The sequence below is a fragment of the Epinephelus lanceolatus genome, chromosome 23, assembly GCF_041903045.1.
Source record: "Epinephelus lanceolatus isolate andai-2023 chromosome 23, ASM4190304v1, whole genome shotgun sequence".
NCBI classification, from domain to species: Eukaryota; Metazoa; Chordata; class Actinopteri; order Perciformes; family Serranidae; genus Epinephelus; species Epinephelus lanceolatus.
This window is the reverse complement of record NC_135756.1, coordinates 34866750-34890397: the sequence shown is the minus strand read 5'-3', so window position 1 is coordinate 34890397 and position 23648 is coordinate 34866750. Positions and strand designations below refer to the sequence as shown.

The window sequence follows — 23648 nt, the reverse complement described above, 5'->3', positions numbered from 1 at the left end:
CATCTTTAAAAAATAAGCTAAAAGCCTTTTTACTATATATGATACAGCATAATTCCTTCTCTCCAATATCTATTTTATAGTGCTGTGAAAACATGAACACATTTCTCCTTCACACAGCTGGATTTATTCAAGTTTCTCACCAAAAGCTACATTTTACAAGATTACACTGAACACATCATGAGAACATTATAATTGACCTTCGCCCAGAACTCATTTTTACTGAATAGAGCTTTAACACTTTACAGTGTAAATCAATGCAACCTCTGTGAGCTGTTCTATTTCATCCCTCCTGACTGCCAGAGGCGGTGCATAAGCACCAGATAACCCCGCCTGCACTAGCACATGTCGAGTACGAATATCAACGATGTCACCTGTGACTCCTGCATGTTCCTTCATTCTTCTCGCGACCGCGTGTCGAGGTGTACGTGAGTAAGTCAGGCACGGCCGTTTCTATGGCTTAGTACTATCCTTCTCTACTATTGGTTTACACGTGCTGCTGGCTTTGTGCAGCCTTGTGCCTCTGGGGTAGGAGTAATGGGCTAGCGCTCGTCCTCCGAGAGGCTGTAGCTGGCGTGTTGCATGGTTGTAAATGTGTTTGCCTGCTTTGGATTACTGTGAGCAGGTCAGTGTTGAATTCTGATGACTGTTTTCTGTGTTTTGCAGTTTGGGATTAAAAGTTTGAAGGAAGCAATTGTGTTGGTGAAGGTGGTGTTTCCACTTCCCTCTCCCAGCTCAGTTGTGCTTTTATTAAAAAAACAAACAAAAAAAAAACAAATAAAAGAGACAAGAAGGCTGGTAACCCTTGTGGTGACGGATGCGTGTCTGCCCCCTCTCCAAACTTGGTCTGGTGTTTTCTATTGTGTTGACGTCTCCGTTCCCGGCACTGTCACACTTTTCAGGGATTCTTGCTGGCTTTTTCTCCACCCGGTTATGGATGGCATGCCTGTGGCAGCTGCATGGCCTCCCATGAACCTGGGAGGCCATCACTGAGGAGGCGTGCATGAATTGTCATATCATGCCTCGGTCGGTGAGGTTGGCTAGACTGGCTAAACTGGATCCCTTGGTCTGTCTCCCTTCATTCCAGTCTGAGGGTCCCTTCATTCCAGTCTGAGGGGGCGGATTTCTGAGGGACCACTGCGCAGAAGAGGTCTGCCACACGGGGAGGTGATGGTGCTCCTGCGAAAAAGAGGAAGGCAGCAGGGACGGACCAGCTCTCCTCCAAGGTTGACCGCTTGGCTGCTGATATGGAGCAAATGAAGGCGCTCCTTCTGAGTCTCCAGCCTGCTGGTGGGGTAGCGCCTCCTGCTGTAATGTCTGCCCAGGAGTCACCGCTGCCACAGGCCGACGGCTTGCAGGTCTCCACAAAAGAGCATCTGCTTCCAGTAGGTCGGGGGCTTTTCCATCTTGCCCTAGGGGTCCCACACAACCACCTTCCCGGGGTGGCCATTGTCAGCCAGCAGGTGACTTTCGCTCCGCGCTGCGCCGCTCACTATGTAAGCCCCGGGACTCCAAGCCTGACCACCGCACTTCTGGCTCCTCCAGGGGCCGGGTTCTGCCACTTCATATGCTGACCACAGCGGACGTTATGCGAGTGATCAGTCAGGGCGAATGGTTCACGTCCACAGATTTGGCAGATGCATATTTTCATGTGCCCATCGCGGTTCATCATCAGCCCTTCCTGCGGTTTGCCTTTCAGGGCCACCACTATCAGTTTAGGGTACTCCCCTTCAGGCTTTCCCTGTCTCCAAGGGTCTTTACTCGATGTGTTGCAGCAGATCTGGCACCTCTGCAGGCAGAGGGCATGAAGGTGCCATATCTGGACGATTGGCTGGTGTGTGCGCCTTCCCGGGCCCAGGTGGTCCAGGATACAGACCGTCTTCTGGCACAAGTGGCCCGGCTGGGCCTCGAGGTCAACAGGGCAAAGAGCTGTCTGGTCCCCACACGGCGGGCTGCTTACCTGGGTCTGACCCTGGACTCTGTTGCCAGGAGGGCCTACCTGTCAGAGCGTCGCGTGGACGACATCCTCCGACTCCTCCCCCTCTTCAAGAGAGGCAAGCGGTTACCTTTTGTTCAGTTCCTGCAATTGCTGGGCAAGCTGACGGCCGCGTCAACTGCCATACCATCTGGCCTGTTGACGTTGCGCCCCCTCCAGATGTGGCTGAACAGCTTTCATCTGGACCCCAAGCTCCACAGGCGCAAGCTGATCAGAGTGTCACAGGCGTGCATTCGCGCCCTGGCGCCTTGGAGAAACAGGGAATTCCTGCTGGGAGGTGTGCCCCTGGGTGCTATCCCTTCCTTTCACGAGACTGTCATGACGGATGCTTCCCGCTCAGGATGAGGTGCAGTTTGGCGTGGCAGATTGGCTCAGGGACGGTGGTCTGTCCTGGATTGCACATACCACATCAATGTGCTGGAGATGCAGGCTGTCCATCTGGCTCTCTGGCACTTTTTACCACACCTGCAGAGGAGACATGTACTGGTCTGGTCAGACAACAAAGCCGTGGTCTCCCAGATCAATCATCAGGGGGGCACCAAGTCAGCACATTTGTTATGGGTGTCCCAGCGCCTGCAGACATGGGCTGCTCCCCAACTGTCCAGCCTGCGGGCAGTGTGGCTGGCAGGAGATCAGAATCAGGTGGCGGATTTTCTTTCCCGGCACAGGCCTCTGCCGGGGGGAATGGAGGCTTCATCCGGAGGTCGTGGAGATGATCTGGCAGCAGCGACTGTCCCATTGGATTGTGGATACCCTCTGTTGTGCTTACAGGGTCAGCGGTCGCCCATTGCCATCTGGGATCAGGTGTCACTCTACAAGGGGTGTTTCCACGTCCTGGGCTGCTCTGAGAGGCGTTTCCTTGGAAGACATCTGTGCTGCAGCCTCTTGGTCATCGCCTGCTACCTTCCATAGCTTTTACCGGCTCAACGTTGCTGCTCCCCACCTGTTGAGCATGGTCCTTCACCCCAGGACTTCTGCCCCTGGGCAGTAAGGTGGGTTTGGGGGATTCTTCGTGACGTTGTTGGTATATGTCATCCAGTGCTTATGCACCGCCTCTGGCGGTCAGGAGGGACGAAATAGAATGAAAACTTATGATTGTAACTTCGGTTCTATGAGTTCCGGATGACCGCCAGAGTGCTGGGTCACTCAGAATCCTTGCGTATTCGTGAGCAGATTTTGGGAACGGATCACCTGCTGACACCGGAAGATATAGCCTCCTGGAGTTCATGCAGGGGTCACCGGTGACATTGCTGATATTCGTACTCAACATGCGCTAGCGCGGGCGGAGTTATCCAGTGCTTATGCACCACCTCTGGCGGTCATCCGGGAACCGTACTTACAATCGTAACTGTTTGTTAGTTGCAGTTACCGGCTGCTTAGAAGTAATGATAACTAGCTCTGCTCCTGCTGATTTCAACACAGGTTTGTTTTTTAATCTTATTTTCTTTCTCTCCACATACACTCCTCTTAGTAGTGTAGTGGCAACAGAGTGTCCTCTCAGTAGTGTAGTAGTAGTTGAGTGGGCACCAGAGAGCTTTTGTCATTTTGACACAATAACGATACTGGATGTTTCGGGGTTCATGTGACGTTGGATAACTCGCCCATCTCACCCAGAGAGCAGGTAAACTTTTAAGTACTGTTATTATCATAAGTGTACATTTCCATTCATTCATTCATTCATTCATTCATTTAACTCATGACCATGATCACATGGTATGGAGCATAGATATACGAAAACAATTATACAAACATAGCTAGTAGCAAGGCTGTACATATTCTCTCATCCTGGCAACAAAAACAAAATAAATGTATTACTTAAAATAAAGGAAGGACGCTCTTCAAAAAGGCACCTAATTTACAAATAACTTTTATCTTATTGGATTGTAATAACAAAATTGACTTAATCATAGATGGACGATTTATATAATACTTTGGCATAAGTTTTTGTCTGAGATTCATTACACTTACATTTTTACACTCAAACAGGATATGAAACTCATTGCCAATACAGTTATCATTACAAAGATTACAAAACCTCTGGCTTCTGTCCAGACCTTTATATCTTCCAGTGACTTTTGGGATTCTGGTATTATTCGTCCTGAAGTTACAAATGGCCTGTCTATACTTTTGATTTTCACACAATAAATACTTTTCTAACGTAAATTCTTGTTTAAACTCAACATAAATATCACATGATGTCATACTATAAAGTTCACTTTGCCATTTTTGCAGAAACTGATCTTTAAGTCTCTGTTCGACACTGTTACTACATGCTTGAGACAGCCAGAGATAAGACAGACCACAATCGTCCAGTATCTGCTTCACTTGCAGGCAGGGGCGGATCTATGGGTGGGCCTGGGTGGCCCACCCAGATGGACAGCTTGCCCACCCAGTAAGATTCATGAAAAAAATAAAAGTAAATAAATTAATAATAAAAAAAAAACATAATTCATAACGAATTATCATAGACTCTGCTTTAAATGTTTAATTGTCATTTCTGTTTTATTGAGAAATTTCAAAATTAAATTAAAAACAAAAAAAAAGAACTTCCTTTCTTATGTCATGCACACGCCTGAGTTCTGTAGGCCTGTAAAAACTCTGACCAATCCCTGCCATTCGGTGTGAATGGAAAGAACCAATCAGATGCCTTCATGTCTCGTATTGCCTGAGCCCCCCTCCATCCCTCCCTCCCTCCTCCCTGCGCGCACTTATCACATGTCACCGTTGCCGGAAATATTCAGCACACTCCTCAGCAGAAATACTGAGTTAGCAGGAGTTTGCTGCACAATGGCAGAGAAAATGCAGCCAATAGCAACACTTCCAGTGTTACTTGTAACGGCTCGCCCCACTAAACAGGCTGAGAAGAGAAAGTCAGAGGCAGAAAAGGCTGCGACGAAAAAGGCTTTGGATAAAGTGAGAGGACAAAACAGACATCAACAGCAGTCCAGCTTTTGAACGGTGGAGACAACTGAGGGAGCTGAAGGGCCTGAAAAGTGATGCAGAGGTTGCAGTCTTTCTGTTGGACAGGTAATTATTTATTTGCTTTGGGGGGATTTGTTATTTTACTCGGCTCTCCTCTGCTCTGCTGACTGCAGGATGGGCGTTCAGGCATGTCTGGGCTCGTGGCTTTGGACGGAGCACTGACGGGAGGGGGAGCAGGGGGTGGAGCCTCCAGCTCTCCAACATTACCAACTATAGCTTTAAGTAAACGGAGAAAACATGTCTCTCATTGTTTAATAGCAGCAAAACAATAAGGCTTCATCAAATATATCAATATGTCCAAATATATACATTAACTGAGAGTTATAAAACAGAATCAAGCATCACACGGCTTTACAAATGTGCCGAAAAATAACGTGTATGCATATTTCTGGCTTTGTGCGGGCACACAGTTTTAGTCATGTTTTAGTATGTTCTTGTTACTAAATCCACAGACATCTCAGCTTTAAAAATAATCAGGCCCATCCAAATTTTTGCAGGCCCACCCATTACCTACGTTCTGGCTCCGCCACTGCTTGCAGGATCCATGGAGACACAAATACATTTAAATTATACAGTCTAAATAAACATTCGTACATTATCCTATTTAATTTACTTTCTTTACCTTCAATCAGCTTTACCCAATAGCTGATAACTCTCTTTTTAACTGCAACACACAGTGGATACCTCCCCAACTCTCCATAGACCATGTTATTACATGTTGATGTTTTAACTTTTAGAATATATTTGAGGAATTTGAGATGTAATTTTTCTAGCACATCAATTTTTTCAAATCCCCAAACCTCACACGCATATAACATGACTGGTGAAACCAATTTGTCAAAGAGGTCTAATGTGACATCTACAGGTAGGTCATGTGTTCTACTTCTACAAAGGAGGGCATACATAGCACGAGACGCCTGCTTGTGCAAAAAATCGGATGGACTTCCCGGATACCATCTAAGCACTGAATTGTCCTCGTATGCTCTACGTCTTGTGAATGTCGTTTGTATTTTAAATTGTGAGCCACAGCCGCCTTGTTGCTCAAGACAAATTTCCTCTCTGAGGACAATAAAGTTATTCTGATTCTGATTCTGATTATACAACTCATCAATAGCAATTTTAAATGAACCATTATAGTTCATAGTGATCCCCAGATATTTAAAACAATGAACAACTTCTAAATTTTCTCCATTACAAACAAACTTAAATTTGCTGGTGGCAGCTTTTCTGGGTCCAAACACTGTGACCTTAGTTTTTTCGCTATTGATCTTCAGTTTCCATTTCTCACAGAAACCACACATCAAGTCTATTGCTTTCTGTAGCCCCTCCTTTTAAGTAGACATGACAATTGTATCATCCGCGTACAACAGTACCATAAGTTGCATATAATTATCAATCATTTCATCATCAAAGTTAATAGACTGACAGCCATTACATATCAGGTAATCCTCTAAATCATTAATAAACAGTGCAAACAGCAATGGAGATAAATTTTCGCCCTGCCTAACACGCTAAACTAACACCTGCTTTTAGCAATTTATACCAGAGAGCATCCCTCCAGACTGAATCAAAAGCCTTACTGTAATCAATAAAGGAACAGAATAGTCTCCTCTTTTTGAAACAAAATAAATCAATGATGTGTTTCAACCAAAACATATGATCAGTGGTGGAATAGCTCTTTCTAAATCCTGCCTGGTTTTCCCTCAGGATAGAATTGTCCTCACAGAACTTAAATAGTCTTGTGTTTAGTATATTTGTAAATAGTTTACCCAAACAACTCAAAAGTGTGATGCCTCTATAATTAACCCAATCTGCAGCATCACCTTTTTTCTTAAAGATTGGCACTGTTGGGATTCACAGGACCACAGATGATTTATCATTTGGTAAAATCATCACTGGGCATTTAAAGGCCTTTTCCTCTGCATGCTCTTTGTTTTCCAAACAAAGACAGTTATTTGACACCCATCTCCAGGAGGTCTCACCTCACACCTCAGTGAAACACAAGTCTCACAACTTGATTGGACAGTACTGTTACAGTGACATGCCTCTCTGTGATGTCACCAAACTCTAAGCTAAGTCCTGCTCCTTTCAAGCACTCTCTTGCTCTCCAGCTGTTGAACAGCTAATACCTCTTTCTGGCTGGGCCTGGAACAGCAGAGGCCCAGACCCTTGCTCCTTGCCCCAAACCACTAAAGGGCGGGCAATTGATCATGGACTCTCTTGCAAACACAAGGTTTGCAACTAGCTTTCCAGCAACAAGGAACTAAGTGAGCACCCAGTGTCTAACTCTGCTAAACCCTGAGTGACCAGCTTCCTTGGAGTTTCACCTTTGGAACAAAGTACCGAACAAAGACTGCACCTAGAACCATGTTCCCAGCCTTCTTCTGCCAGCTAACAAAGCAGCACACCACCAAGTGACTCTTTCTCCCATCCATTCAAGGATTGGTAACGTAACAACTGGGCATAGCTTATCACAGCTTTACAGGCTAAGCAAGACTGTTTAACTTGTTGTATGTGATTTGATGCTGTTTACTGAGTTATTGTTGTGATAGATTGCAGTTAAGTAATTGATTAGTTGGCTTCGCCAAAGCTAAGTGTTTAGTTTGCTAATACTGTTCACAAACAGATTCTTGCACACAACTAAACAATCTCTGCACTAATCCAGACCGTTTGCAACACAAATCACATTCACAGACTCATTAACAAATAGGCTTTCAACAGAACTACACCCAAACAGGCATCCCAAAGTTCCCGCTTCTTTTCCTTTGTCTTTGTCCTGACCACACGGTCAGACAAACACCTCCCCTTGAAGCTAGCCTTGATTCGGCCATTTTGGTAGTTCTCTGTTGTCAGCCATTTTGTTTTGTAGGCCAAACGGCTCCTTGATCACCACACCCGCCTTTGTCTTTCTTTCTCTTCTTTCTCTCACACACACACAACACACATATACACACCAAGCTTGTATATAGTTAGTTAGAATTTGTGTGTTTTGGTTTGCTTTGCTAGTTTGTGAATAAATATAATTCTTTGGAATCATGCCTGCTGTTTGTTTAATGTTGCACAAGAGTGAATGAATAGTCAACCTCTGCTGCGTCAAGAACTCCGAAATCCTTCAGGCATTACTGTTAATTTTGGTAGTTGTCATTACTTTAATTATTAATCAAAACTCCAAATTAATAGTTTAGCGTATTTTATGAGACTGATATCTTTAACTGGCTATCATTTTTCCCTTTACGGGAATGGTGCCCCACAAGGTGATTTAATGTTAATTGAGTCACATTATTTAACATAATTATTAATAATAATTATTAATTACTTCTGATAGCCAATTAAATCCCAACATATTTGGTGCCTCCATGTGAAGCCTGAATTTATGTTCCCAACATTTTCAGTGCCGCAGTGTGAGGTAAGTATATGTTGACCCCAACAGCACAATCAGACCAACTGCCCAGTCCTCAGGGAAAATACCAGTGTCAATGATCTTATTAAATAAAGAAACATATAATGGCATAAAAATGCTTGCAGTACTTTTAATATACTCATTTAGGATCCGGTCAGTTCCTGCTGCTTTTCCAAGTTTTAATTTTACAATAACCTCCTTAATTTCCTGTTCGGTAAAACTAGAAACCAGATACCAACAAAGAGTATCTCCCATATGACTGAAATGTTAATGAGTGAGTGTGAGCACATTCATGTAAGACATACCTGTAAAGTAGTTGAAGCAGTCGTGCTGGAAGACCTCGTACAAGACACCTAGAAGCTGCCACATCTGGGGGGAGATGGTCTGACAGGTGAGGCCGAATGCCAGTGACAAGATCTCCTCATAGAACTCTGCAGGAGACAGGAAAGGACTATTAGTGAATTTCATGCATGCAAACACATTCAAAACACACCCTGAGTAACTTCACCTAGGGTAGGATAGGTGTTTATACATGTGAGCCTCCGTGTACTGACTTTTGATGAGACTTCACATGACCATACACCAATAAAATCCATCTCAAGAATGGTACCAAGCCTGTGGTGCATGTCCCATGGAGAATGTCAGCACCACTTCAAGCTGGCTTGAGAAAAAACAAAAAAACAAACAACAAAAAAAAAACATTGGCCAAAATGACACAGCTAGGTGTCACTGAGCGGGTGAAGAGTCAAGAGTCAAGTCAATTTTATTTATATAGCCCAATATCACAAATCACAAATTTGCAGCAGAGGACACAAGTGTAAAAACAGACAAAATTCCCTTGCTGGGGACTAAGAGCATTTTGCTCACTGGCAACATTTGATAGGCCTATATTATTTCCATTAAGAAAATAAGGAACATTTCCTAAATTTCTGTAAAACACTGTATAGATACTGAGAAACACTTCCCAAAGGCAACAGGTCGCAATAGGCATGACATTGAAAACACAGAATAAAAAGAATAATAAAACATAAAACTTGTGCATTAGAAGGAATGTCAAAATTAGTTTTGCCTTGGCTAAATGCCAATGTAATTGCCAAATGCTTCAGTGATTATTTTATCCCATTTTATCCCAAGCAGCAGGTTTAAGAAGTTTGTTTTGTTTTTCCTTGTCCTGGTGATAGGCAGGTTCGTGTTTTTCCATAGACCCTTTAACTGTCAGTTAGTTAGACTGTTAGTTTGACATTTTTTTGTGGGCAGGGCTTAGCTGGAGACACAACAATTCTCCACAGACATTAGCTAGCGCTAGCTAGCAAGTCCTGTTGGCTTCTTTTAGACAATAGAGGAAGTGCATTCAGAAACACTCATTCAGAGTGCCGGAGTGGACTCTGGCACAAACTGGATTGTTCATAAATTTGGAGCGCTGTTGGAATATGCCATTCTGTTATCCAGAGCACCGCACTCTCGGAGTGGCAGAGCCCAATCTGGGCACTCTTTCTGAGGAGACGGAGCAGCAGAGCGTCGAGCGGAGTGAATGTGTGATTAACTTAACTGTTGGTTAATTTATATAGAAATACAATGCTCCGTTTCTTCTCAACAACAGGGCTCTCATTTTAGCGTAGAGCATCAGATTGAATTTACAAATGCACCATGTATGACCAGTATGCTCTCACTCAGTGGATGGATGATTTGACAGAATTGCTGAAGGTGGGATGGCCGGCTTTGTGGTTGATTACTATGCCAATCTTACAAAGGAGGACAACACTTGAACGGTTTCCTCTGGTTTGTTTTGCTATCGAAGCTAACATTAGCTAATGCTCTATAGAGTTAGTGTTACAGAGAAATCCAATATTCCTCTTTATACCTCACCGATCTCTGATTAGGTGGAAATGATAATCCTAAATACACATAACATTATTCATCCCTACAACAGTAAATACTTTTTTCCTAACGTGATATGAAGTGTGCGCTGCACGTGCAAGCATTTTTGATGATCGCCTCCATCCAGTCCTTTCGTCTCATTGCATTTAACAACAGCTGTCTGTTTTTGTTGACAGAAGGTGGCAGCTGGTATGCGATAAAATGTAAGTTTTGAGCCATGACTCCTTCTATTCTGCTCCCAATAACACAACAAGACAACATTTTAAGACACCTATGCAGCCTACAGCCCTGTGGTGGCGAGTCATGTTTTACTTTCACCTAATAAAACAAAGTCATTGTGATGTCGACCTTAAAAGGGTCTATTCACATAACCTCCGACGGAGGAGCAATGCCAACACACCATTTTGCCTTACACACAACTCTCTTGCCAATGCTGTTTGGCGGACTGGGAACCAGCAGTGGGGTCTTCTATCTCCAGTGTTTCATTTGCTCTGTCACAGGGTGACACACCAATCAGCTTGTTGTGCTAACCTGAGATTACAGGTTGAGAATGCCATAAAGCTTCCTGGGAGAACTCGGGCTTGTGAACTTTATTTCCGTATTAAGTACATCAGTCTAGATACGATGTATTCTGTGTGCAGCTGCGTGCACTTAACTGTGACCTTGTACTGTGACAATTTGGAAAGAAGACGAGCAGTTTCAACCCTACACGAGGGGCTTTACAATCTGTACAGCATACAACACCACGTGTCCTTACATCTTCAATTCGGATAAGGAAAAACTCCCCAAACAGAAAACTAATTGGGAAGATTCCATCGCATGCAATAAGAAAACATATCATAAGCTTAATCAAGCCTGCCTTGATCCCAAAAAATCAATTACCGCCCCACGGTCATTACATTTACATCCATATCTGTGAAAACATGAATGCTTTACAGACACACATCTTCCCCCACAAAAGCACAGAAGAGCTATACAATCAGCACAGTTTGAAGATTAGTGTCACCAATTCAGTATCTGACCATATGTCTCCCCATTTGTCTCTGAGATATGACATTGACTAATGGTTAGAAAAGTGTTTTATGCAGAACATTACATGTACATGTCACAGTTTAGTTGACCTTCGACCTTTTGGATATAAAATATCATCACTTCATCATTATATCGTATTAGACATCTGTGTGAAGTTTTGCCATAATTAGTAGGGATGCACAATATATATATCGGGGTGATAACTTATCGGCCAATAATGGGGCATTTTTATAATTATGCATTATTCTGATAATTAAAATTATAGGTGATAAATAGCGCCAATAATATGAAGCCAGGCTACTTTCATTGACTAAACAAGGGCAGCATCTACACACCCGAAACAGTGTGTGATGGTACATGTACCTTTAAACTTGGTTTGCGAGCCGCCAATAAACACAGAGAAGAAGAACAACAACTGCAGTTTGCTGTCTAGAGGGCAAAAGATGTCCCGTTTTGGACGTCTTTTACAGTTCCAGAGAAAGACAACAGGATTGCACCAAGGGTCAGATCTCTGACCGCTTGACACAGGTTAGACGCAGCACTGAAGGACCATCTCCAGAGTGTTAGCACGAGCTAATTAGCAGCAGCGGCTGACATCCAACACCAAGGTTTTAAAAGGCTCAACTGTTAAACTTATTAATAACCGCTAGCCATGTGGAGCTACAGTTAGCGATTATTTGTAACCGCTCTGGCTGCTTGTGAGACACAGCCGTGTGTTTGTCTGAGCTGAGTGTTAATGTGTAAGGTTAATAAATAGCGCATTGCTGTTCTACTTGGTTGTTGAAGGCGAGTCTGTCATGGGACGGTGAAATGGTGCCTGGGTGTGTTTGTAAAAGTGCAGTGTGACGATATAAACATTTCATACACCAGATGTAATGCAGACCTGAGATGTGAATTCAAGTCGTTCATATGAGCCAGCTGTCACTGTTTGTATCTGTTAGTGGAGACTCCACTCTGCAGTGTAGTTTACATACTTTATTGATACACCAAAAAATTACACAGTAACACTTGGCTTTATAATCTCCCTCCCTACCGTTAACTATAAATTCAGAACTGATTAAAAGTCATTTTACTTTCGCATGCTGGTATTTATTATGTTGATCTGTTGTGTAGGGTTATATGGGGGCAAGGACTTGAGTGGAGATCATTTGACAATATCCCAGGAAATCCTCCATCTTTTTCGCAGTTTATTGTTGGCAGGTACGAAGAGTCAGAACTCTTCTTTGTTTTTGTTGTGATAGCAACAGTGATGTCAGTTTGATTTGATTGGGTCAGGGCTATGGAATATTTTATCATCAATATTTTCTCACTACATCTTAGCCTTTCTTACCTTCAGGTGTGTATAAACTACAGGTTATACACGTTTTTTAAAATACAGAAATGTGAAATTATCGGTTATCGTATCGGTTATCGGACATGAGAAGCAGGCAATTATCGGTTATCTATATGGGTTGAAAAAATCCATACCAGTGCATTCCTAATAATTAGGGGCCGGGCAGCTTAAGCTGCCAGGACCCTATTGTTATCCTGCATGTTCTTCTTCTTTCTTCTTCTTCTGAGGAAATCCTACTTCCCATGCGCGAAAAATCACCAAACTTTGCACAAAGGTCCAGTCCCATGCTGGATTGCCTCAGCTGCAAAACAAATCAACCATATGTGCTACAGATTTGCAACTTACACCAAAATGTAGCCCCAACACTGAAGAAACTTTTGTACATTTAAACCTATTTCAAAAACTGTAAAACCTATTAAACCTATCTCCTCCCACAATTTTTGCTCAATTGACACCAAACTTGCTACAGAGCATCTTCAGACTGTCCTACACAAACGATCCACACAGATTTTTGATTTATCGAAAATTGAGTCTACAGTGCATCAAAATGTTTGACTGTAAACAGTATTGTAAACATATACTTGCAAATTCTTGCTAAATACATTTTCAATGTTCATTAAAAAAATGACAAAATTTTGGAGTCATGGTAGATGATGTTTGGAAAATAACAGGATTTTATCTCAAAAACTGAATTTTTTACAGCATTCTGAATTTTGCTCTCATGCGAACAATTGGACTCAATGCAAAAATGGCATTTTTAAACATCAGTTTTTCACTTATGGAGCCAATAAATCATTGTTAAAAACAAATTACCAACATCTCCATGCTGTCTAGATGCAATTTGTGTATTTTCGGATTTTTGTCTTAATAACTGAATTTTTGACAGCTGTTTGAAATCTGCCTTTACACACTAACAGCTGCTGTCTTGCACACAGGTAACTGGCTTAGTCAATTTGTGAAGCTACATATGACATTTCTGTTTGCTCAGTGAGATAGAGGATGGTTCTTGGTGTTGAAGATTGTGAGTTCAAGCCTCAGCTCGTGCAACATTTCCATATGAGAAATCTACCCAAACTTTTCATAAAGGTCCAGTCCCATGCTAGATGTCCTTAACTGGAAACACAAGACAATAGTCCTGATGGTGGCGCTACAGCAATCCTCTAAATTTTAAAACTTTGAAAATTCATAACAAATCAACCATATGTGCTATAGCTTTGGAACTTTCACTTTGAAATTTGCTTTTCCATGGCATGATGGCTACTGTCTGGCACCCTGATGCTTGGCTTAGTCAATTTGTGAAGCCACACATGAACTGTCACTTGCCAATTAGCTCAGTGAGATAGAAGACAGACCTCAGTCTCAAAAGTTGTATGTTCAAGCCTCAGCTAAGGCAGAACGGACATTCTAATGTGAAAGTCCTATGTTCAGGCATCATGCCATGTGGATTAGAGACTACTAAGGTTAAAATAATTATGATCCAGGCAGTTTCGTGGAGAGACAAATACTCTTTATCAACACTTTTCCCTGTTATTCCTTGTCTCTTTTCCCTGTTTATTTGGCTTAGCTATCAGTCAATATGCAGAGTCTATCCAATAGCTACTTTTACATTTTAAAAAATGTTTTCATCTTTGTCACCATGGATAATGTTTAGCTTTAAGCTAGATCAGGCCAGTCTGTTCGTAATTGCTAGCAGTTAATGTTATTCTTACTTTCTTGTTCTTGAGTTTTTTCTTTCCTTCGTATATTATGAGTCTCATCCACAATTTGAAGGGCATGCCATAATTATATGATGTAACTTCTATGTTGTGATATGCTTTGTTTTAGTGTGTGTGTGTTGCTCAGAATTGCCTAATTTTGCCTAAAATTGCCCGGCCCCAACCATTGCTGCACAGCAGCTATAATTAGCATATGAGTTCTTGAGTTATGGCAAAAAATATATTTTGTGAGGTCACAATGACTTTGAATTTTGACCACAAAATTCTAATTAGTTTATTCTTCAGTCCAAGGGGATATTTGTCTCAAATTTAAAGAAATGCCCTTAAGGTGTTCTTGAGATATTGCATTCACAAGAATGAGACAGATGCAAGGTCACACTGACATAACAAATAAATGATTGTGATAACCAACACTTCCACATTTTAAGGACGACCTGAGAGCAGCAAAATGCAAAAACAGCAGGAATCTGATTAAAGTATGTGTGTGTGGGTGTGTAACTGAATGTGTTCATGGAAAAACACTGGACTGCCCGTGCACACACACCTGCCATACCTATGATGGGCTTCTGCAAGACCAGACCGATCACCTGCAAACAGATCCCCTCCAACTGTTGAGTGATCTGTGAGGTAGAATGAAAAAAATAGTATCAAATATCACATACCAAACTGTGACAGCATGTTCAACTGTTTTCTGTAATGGTTGTGTGTGTTTGTGTGTGCGAGTGTGACCTCCTTGTGGTCCTCCATGACGGTAAGGATTGTGTCAATGGTGCTGAGAATGCCCAGGGCCATGACGGTCTTGTCCTCATTCTCCTCGTACTCCTCACTCTGAAGGACCCTGGTGAAAATTTCTGCCTGCCAAACACACACGCACAGCGATTGCACACACAGGATTACATTACATGCCTGCAGTAACAGACAGAGACATCAAGGCACAGACATACAAACACAATGAATCTGCAGGTTTCAGAGAAGCAAATGAAGACATTTTAAAGCTATACTCTACAGGACTGTCGGTTATTGTTTGTGTACATGTTTGCTAGCATTGTGTTCCTACCAAGTTCTGCGTCATGTCAACAGCAATAACAGCCACCTCCTGGTTGTACTCGCAGATCATCTTCTGAATGACGTTGGTCAGGTCATCATTTTCCGTTTCTTTCACCACATGCAGCAGCTCCTGCATAACTGGCCGGATGTAGGGCCTGATGTACAGTTTGGCTACACCCATGCACACAAACACAGAGCATGTGTCTACAATCCACCATTACCAGTATTTCAATATGCTCATCATTTTATGTCATCTATATTCTGAAATAAAATTACATTTACTGGCAGTCCTGTACTCAAGCAGAAAAAAGGGGGCAACTGGCTCATAATTATTAATTTTAAAAATAAATTTATATACAGTAACATGTGTTGCTTACTTATCTATTTATTTTAGTACCTGTACAGTGATGCAGACCAGGGCGACATTTTGTTTGAACATTGCAAGGGACACATTTAAAGTAGGGGGTTGTGGAGTTCCTCACCCAAAAAAGTTTGAGCCTCAAACACTTCATTTCCTGTATTCTGATGCTATTTCTAACATCAGTTTATGGTGGAAATGTATTTATTCACGTAAAGGAAAACTAAATTCAGGTGTCAGGTGAAAAATCAAAATAAAAATATAATGAAATATAATGCAGTAAGACTCAGGCATTCTGTACTGCTTACAATTCTTTATTCTTTGGAAAGATCAATTTGTCTTATTTCATACTGTCTGTTCAGTCAACACATGATTTACTGTGTATAAATGAGGAAGCGTGTTCTGCAGTGAGGTTTAAATGATTTAGCTTGCATAGCACCAGTCTGATTGTTTCTTGCCCTATCAGTCTTTGCTGTCTTGATGCTGGCATACTGTATATTGCAGTTTCCCCTTGCTATAGCCTTTATGCTAAAGTCCAGCTCTGTTCTTAACACACAGACATGAGATTGATACAGTGATGGTCTGGGACCAAAAAGAGGCCCTGGCATTTTTGACACAGAGGCCCCATGGCGGCGCATCGGCCAGCCAGGGGTGAAAAATTTACATATTATTTTACAAAAAAATATGCATTTTTACGTCATTTAGATCATCAGTTTCTTATTTGTGAAAGAACAGGCGTGGTGTCTCATATCCCCCCTCCCACATATTACTAGGTACTATGATTGATCAATTTACACATACTAACATAAAAAACACTACCATTGGCGGAACGTTTCAGAGCGCCACAGAGACACAGACTGTTCCACAACTACCATAGAAACTCACACACTCACTCACTGCCTTGATGCACAATAGAAGAGGAGATATACAGACACAGTCATTATGAATGATAAAATTGATTTGTGGCTTGCATGGGAGCATGTGGAAAGCTATTTTTGCAAATATTTCATTATATCTTTTCATGGGACAACACTATAGAAATGACACTTTGATATAACTTAAAGTAGTCAGTGTACAGCTTGTATAGTAGTACAGATTTACCTTCCTCTGAAAATTACTCAAAACACAGCCATCAACATCTAAACAGCTGGCAACATAAGTGAGTACACCCCACAGTGAACATGTCCAAACTGTGCCTAAAGTGTCGATATTTTGTGTGCCAACCATTATTATCTAGCACTGCCTTAACCCTTTTGGGCATGGAATTCACCAGAGCTCACACGTTGCTTCTGGAATCCTCTCCCACTCCTCCATGATGACATCATGGAGCAGATGGATATAAATGTCCGCATCGATGCTGACCTACGGTAAGGGGGCATAAAGGGCTCACTCACTGACTCTCTGACTTGACGATTTGACAATGGGACAGCCCTCACACACTCACGCACTTAACATGAACGCGCCTCTAAGTCAGTGAGTCTGTATGGGATCGGATTGGAATTGGGCCGTTGTCGCTGACGTTGAGTGCATTACCCATCATTCATTTGTCACTTGTCAGATGTCAAATGTCATCACTCAATGATCGCGAGAAAATGCTTAATGACCAAAAACACTTTATATTACCGGTAGCCCCATTTCACTCATATTTATTTAAAATTATATTTAGGCTACTACTTATATGTATATTGTGGCCAATAAAAATGTTTTGGGCCGCCAAGAGAAGATTTATTTATTTATTTTTTAATTTTTTTTTAAAAATTTTTTGGGTTTTTTTGCCTGCCGGCCGGCGGCCACCAGGCCATGCAGCCGTTCTGGCATTTGCCCAAATGCCAGATGGCCAGTCTGTCACTGGATTGATATCATATCTTGTCATCTTACTTTGAGAAAGCAAAAGGTATAAGTGTGCTTCTCAAAATTACTATTCCTTTGAGTGTGTATGCATTCATAATAACATTTGCACTTTTTGCATTAGCTCTCATATTCATACAGTAACTTGAATCATCTTCATCTTTCAGAAGTTTTTTCCATTCACAATCTTATAGTAGAATAAGTTAATTAAAGGAGTGTTAAAGTACTGGCTTCAAAACACAAATAACATCCATATTCCTCCACAGACCTTGTTCCTGGTTGCTGACCAGTGTCTGCAGAGCTATGGCAGCTTCCACCTTGACAGGCATCTCTTTGTCGTCAATCAGATCCTGTTTGACCAATTCCACAGCGTTCCTCAGCACTAGCTCATCATGGAAACGCAGTGGGCTGAAGCAGTGTAGCACCCAGCAAGACTGCCAAAACACAGCACAAAAAGCACAGATGAATACAACACACAGGCATGGTTCATCTCAGGCCATTCCACAGTGTTTTTGAGATCTCTGAAACCACCACTATGAATGGAGCTGCCCCACCACATGCGTTAGTGTGGAATACAATACATATGAAGTGATGAAGAGACTGAGAACACTGAGTAATACTGACTGAATGGACCACCCAACAAGACATGAAATGTATTTCAGCAGGAAGAACAACACATGTAAATTAACAAATTGCTGCATATGTTTAAATTTTTCACATATAGCAAGTAGCTCGTTCCATTGCTTATACATTGCTGAGGTCCCTGTTTACTTCCTGCAAGCTCTAAAGAAAACAATAAAAGCAGGACAGGTCATGGGGTCAGTGACAGCATTCAAATTTTGCATTGTAGCCAAACTTTGGTGCCGCTTCTGTTGACGTTAATAGGCGGGCACAATAATTCACCTCGACTGAAAAATCCTTCCATAGAATTAAAAGGGTCAGGAGGTTGTGTGTGCGGGGGGCAGCAGGAGAAGGGGGGGCAGAGCAGGGAGGGAGCTGAGTGTCCTGACAGCTTGGTGTATGAAGCTGTCCCTCAGTCTGCTGGTCCTGGCCCGGAGGCTATGTAGTCTCCTCCCCGATGGCAGCAGGCTGAAGAGGGTGTGTGACGGGTGAGTGGAGTCACCAGCGATGCAGAGGGCTTTGCGGGTGAGGCGGGGGATGTAAATGTCTTGGAGGGGAGTGAAAGAGGCACCGATGATCTTTTCAGCTGTTCTCACGATGCGCTGGAGGGTCTTGCGGCTGGATGCTGTGCAGGTGCCGTACCAAACCGTGATGCAGCTGGTCAAGATGCTCTCGATGGTGCCTCTGTAGAATGTGGACATGATGGGGGCTGGGGCTCTGGCTCTTTGCAGCTTGCGGAGAAAATAGAGGCACTGGTGAGCCTTCTTGGCCTGGGAAGTAGTATTGAGGGTCCAGGAGAGGTCCTCTGTGACATGCAACCCCAGGAACTTTGTGCTGCTCACCCTCTCTACAGCAGCACCGTTGATGGTGTTGGGAATAGAATGATTTTATGTGTTTTACTATAAGTTGTGTTTCACTATATAAGTTTTAGATGTGTGAACAATGAGAATACTGAGATGATTTCAGCTGATCTGAATGTGTTTGCTTTGCAGAAGTGGAGAAGTACAGGAGAGGAAGAGACATGAAGTCTGAGGAGCACATACCGCAATGCTTAGATAATTAGTTTCATATATGGTAAAAGGAATAGAAAGTGATGTACAGATAGTAAGGTACAGCACGTGTAGGGAGTTGTGTTGTTCTCTTGTCTTTCAAAACAGGAACCACGCCCCCACCGCCAGCAGGAAGGAGTGAGATTAACACGAGGCAGGGGCTTGGTGTGGTGAAGGAGGAAGTGGAACTGCCAATGAGAAGAGGACAACGCCTTGCGTGCACAATGACACTCTGTTACGCTCAAATATACTGGGTCAGGGAAAGGACAGGAGGTCAGACTTCGTGAACTGACAATGGTCAGAGGGGAATGCTGGGTGCGTGCGCTCCTGAAGTCCACAACAATCTCCTTTGTTTTCTCCACGTTCAAAGAGAGATTATTGTGGCTGCACCACAAGGCCAGCTCACCTCGCTCCTGTAATTTGTCTCATCATCGTCTCTGATGAGACCCACCACGGTCGTGTCGTCTGCAAACTTAACGAGGATGTTAGAGCTGACACATTCATTTTCCTTGTTGGTCTCCAAACAGATCATGGTTCTGTCCGTATTTGCAGGAGAAGAATTAAATCGCCATTTCATTGTTTAGGATGGGAATGCTAGATAGGCTCTTTGTTTTAGCCTACTAATGTGAGAGAATGTCGCCACCTGCTGATGTGGCGAATAACTGCACCTCACATTGATGTTTTTTCACAGATCCTGTTGCAGTAGGAATTGGACAAAATTGTGCAAACAAACAGGAGGGAAGTCAAATATGTCCCATCACCTAGGAACTGACAGGAAGCGATCCACAAATGTGCAAAATGTGCAGTCTCACATGTAAAAATGGATCCATAAATGCGTAAATATGACTTCATATGTATTTGCTGTGGTGAAACTGTTAATATTTGTAAAACCTGTAACATTTTATGTGAAATGAAAGTATTTGTTTACAGAGTAAGTTATGCGCATCTGCATATCAATCTGTATTTTTGTGGATATGACTTTACACAACACAAATGTAAAAATACATGTTTGTGGATAGTGAAATATTTGTGAATCATGGTACACATCTGTAGATTGTCTTGTGTGGGTTACAAATAATAAAGTCCAATAAAAACCTCCATATAATCCCCCAGGTCCACTTTGTTTGAAACCAATGCAACAGCATCCAGTCAAGTTGCAGGAGAAAACCATGAAGAACTAACATTATGCTACTCAGCGGCAGTTGCACAAGAATGATACCAAAGATAATTTTTGAACAAAAACTATGCAGTGGTCACCAAAAAACAAATTGTGACACAACAACTTGTAAATTTATATCATTATTCCTTTGTTAGAATGACATTACATTCAGTGAAGAGCACTACATGTCTTAATTAGGACTCAAAACTCAAAGTTTAGGACTTGGGTCTCGTCAGTCTTGACTTAGGACTTGTGAAAATGTGTCAGTTGCAGTCAGCATTAAAAGGATTCAATATCTACTATTAGAAAAATAACTACAGTATACACAGTTACACCAACAGCATCAGCATAAAAACCATAATCAGTCAGTTCTTGTTTGCATAGACACTATCTGGCTTTAAAGCATTTTCCAGAGCACCGGTATATCTGTTATGGGTGGGTAAAAAAAATCGATACAGCACTGTGACAGTATGGTGATATTTATATGGCCATATCGTAACATCATATGGATGCCAAGTATCGATTATTTTATTATATAAATTGTTAATATTACAAATCTAAATTAAACTTTTGTTAGCCTACTAGAATAATGTAATCTTTTTTTTTCCCAGTCACTAGATACATTTTGCTGCAATAAATATGGCTTAAGTGAGATGAACAGACTGAAAAACTTTATCTTATAAGATAAAACTGTTGTTGACAAAGTTTTCCTTTGGGGACAGAATTTACAGTTAAAAAAACGGTAATTAAAGCACAATATATTGCAATATATTTTATCGCAATTCTCAGCATATTGCAACACCCTTAAAATCACAAAAATATTGTATTGTGATTTAAGTATCGTGATAATATCGTATTGTGGGGCCTCTGGTGATTCCCACCCCTAATATCTGTCTGTCTGGGTTATAATCTAAAACTGAACTAAGTGAAAAAAAGATTAGCCCAGTGAAGGAGGGATAGGAGGGTTCACTCACCCTGGCTCGCAGGTAACCAACAGGAGAGTTAAGCAGAGGGAAGACATAGTTTTGCAGCATCAGCTCCATCTGCTCCCTGTACATCCGCTTCTACCGGGTCAGACATGCACACACACAGCACAGAACACAGAGGATTAAAACACTTTGAGACCTCCTTAGATATTTGCAGTTAAGACACCACACAGAAAGAATAATTAACAAAGATGATCTGGGAAAATCTACATCTGGAGCAGGGGTGTTAAGAATCTTTATTGCTACATACAGAGCAGACCTAGGTGCAGGGACTGTTTCCAAATTATATAAAGGCCTTCAGGAATTAGGTGGGACCAATACATCTTACATAAAAAAAAGATGGGAAAATGAAGGAAACTTTGTACTATCACTAGAGGACTGGGGAAATTTCAATGACATGTAATGGAAATCAACTAACTCTTTGTCATGGAGAGAGTTTAATTGGAAAAACAGGGTCAGATATTTTTTAACACCTGCATTCAAGCACCCTGGGGGGAGGCAGACAACATGCTGGAGAGGCTGTGGGACAGAGCAAACCACTTTCATGTGTTTTGGGAATGCACTGTGATTCATCAATATTGGATTGAAATTAGAGACGGTATGAAAAATGTATTAAGATGTTACATTGATTTTTGTTTTCAAGTTATGTATTTGGGTAAAAAGCCACACCAGCTTTTAGGTTTCTCAAAATTATATATGTTCAACATAATGCTGGTCGCCAATAAAAAAGCGATCACAAAAAATTGGCTAAATCAAAGAGCACCCACACTAGTAGACTGGTTCAATGTGATGCATGAAATTTACGTCATGGAAAAACTAACATTTGCTCTAAGACTCAAGATGGATCAATTTGAAAAATGCTGCAAAGGATGGATTGATTTCATTAGCCCACATAGATCAGACTTCAGGTTATAATGGAATATCATTTGTAACGTAACCCCCATGTTTTTTCTATGCTACACGCCCCCCTTTTATTTATTTATTTTACTTTACCTCTATTTTTAATTCTCTTACTTTCTTTTTCTGTTTGTCCAATTTGTACTGTTTCAATTGTTAAAAAAGTGTACAAAGTATAACACTCTGTATATGTTGACTTTAAACATAATACAAAGATAATTTAAAAAAAAACAAAAAAAAAACACTTCGAGGCACCAAGAGGATTTAAATAATTTTAGGCTCCATCCGAAGCAGAGGTGCATCTGTTTATCCAAGTACCTTCAGTAAGAGCTCAGCCAGAGCTCCAATGCAGTGTAGTGCACCATCCTTCTTTCGAGGGTCAGCAGAGGGGTCCATCAGTATCTGGTGGCAAAACTCCATCATCTGAGGGAGAACCTGGACGCCCAAAGGTTACATAGAGAAAAGTCTGATGCAGAAATTGTGCAGCACTGGTGTTTTCATCCCATGGTCAATTATTCTCATGCCTCATTATGGTCAAACTAACATGCTTTTAGGAACAAACCCCATGTAATTCTAAAATAAGAATTTAAAATGTCAAATTAGCTCTGCCAAGACAGCTAATTTTACACACACACACACACACACACACACACACACACACACACACACACACACCGGTTCAACTGCTTAAAACGCAAAGAGGTAATCAGCCAATCTTGGGCAGCAACTCAATGCATTTATGCATATAGAGATGGTCAAGACAACCTGCTGAAGTTCAAACCGTGTATCAGAATGGGGAAGGAAGGCAATTTAAGTGACTTTGAATGTGGCGTGGTTGTTGGTGCGAGACAAACTGGTGTCAGTATTTCAGAAACTGCTGATCTACCGGGATTTTCACGCAAAGCCATCTCTAGGGTTTACAGAGGATGGTACGAAAAAGAGAAAATATCCAGTGAGCGGCAGTTCTCTAACCGAAAATGTCTGGTTGATGCCAATGGTCAGAGGAGAATGGCCAGACTGGTTCAAGATGATAGAAAGGCAACAGTAACTCAAATAACCACTTGTTACAACAAAGGTATGCAGAAGACCATCTCTGAACGAACAACACGTTGAACCTCGAAGCTGATGGGCTACAGCAACAGAAGACCACACCAGTGCCAGTCCTGTCAGCTTAGAACAGGAAAATGAGGCTACAGTTCACACGGGCTCAGTTGTTCTAAGCTGACAGGAAACTGAGGCTACAATTCACACGGGCTCACCAAAATTCAGCAAAAGAAGATTGGGAAAAACGTTGCCTGGTCTGATGAGTCTTGATTTCTGCTGCCACCTTCAAATGGTAGGGTCAGAATG

The 23648-nt window shown here is 42.0% G+C and overlaps 1 protein-coding gene across 4 annotated transcripts in view; it reads right to left on the bottom strand.

The window, feature by feature from the left end:
• The window catches only part of ipo8 (importin 8), a 107072-nt gene that overhangs the window by 34783 nt on the left and 48641 nt on the right, over nt 1-23648 (bottom strand). For 2 of the 4 annotated variants that reach the window (XM_078165282.1, XM_078165284.1), the window contains exons 12-18: nt 22617-22733; nt 21390-21479; nt 17855-18020; nt 15391-15551; nt 15063-15188; nt 14878-14953; nt 8681-8806 (exon numbers count right to left, since the gene is read on the bottom strand). In XM_078165282.1, the coding sequence (XP_078021408.1) occupies nt 8681-8806; nt 14878-14953; nt 15063-15188; nt 15391-15551; nt 17855-18020; nt 21390-21479; nt 22617-22733 (862 nt within the window). The remainder of the gene's footprint in view (nt 1-8680; nt 8807-14877; nt 14954-15062; nt 15189-15390; nt 15552-17854; nt 18021-21389; nt 21480-22616; nt 22734-23648) is intronic. The other 2 variants (XM_078165283.1, XM_078165285.1) reach the window with 1 other exon arrangement.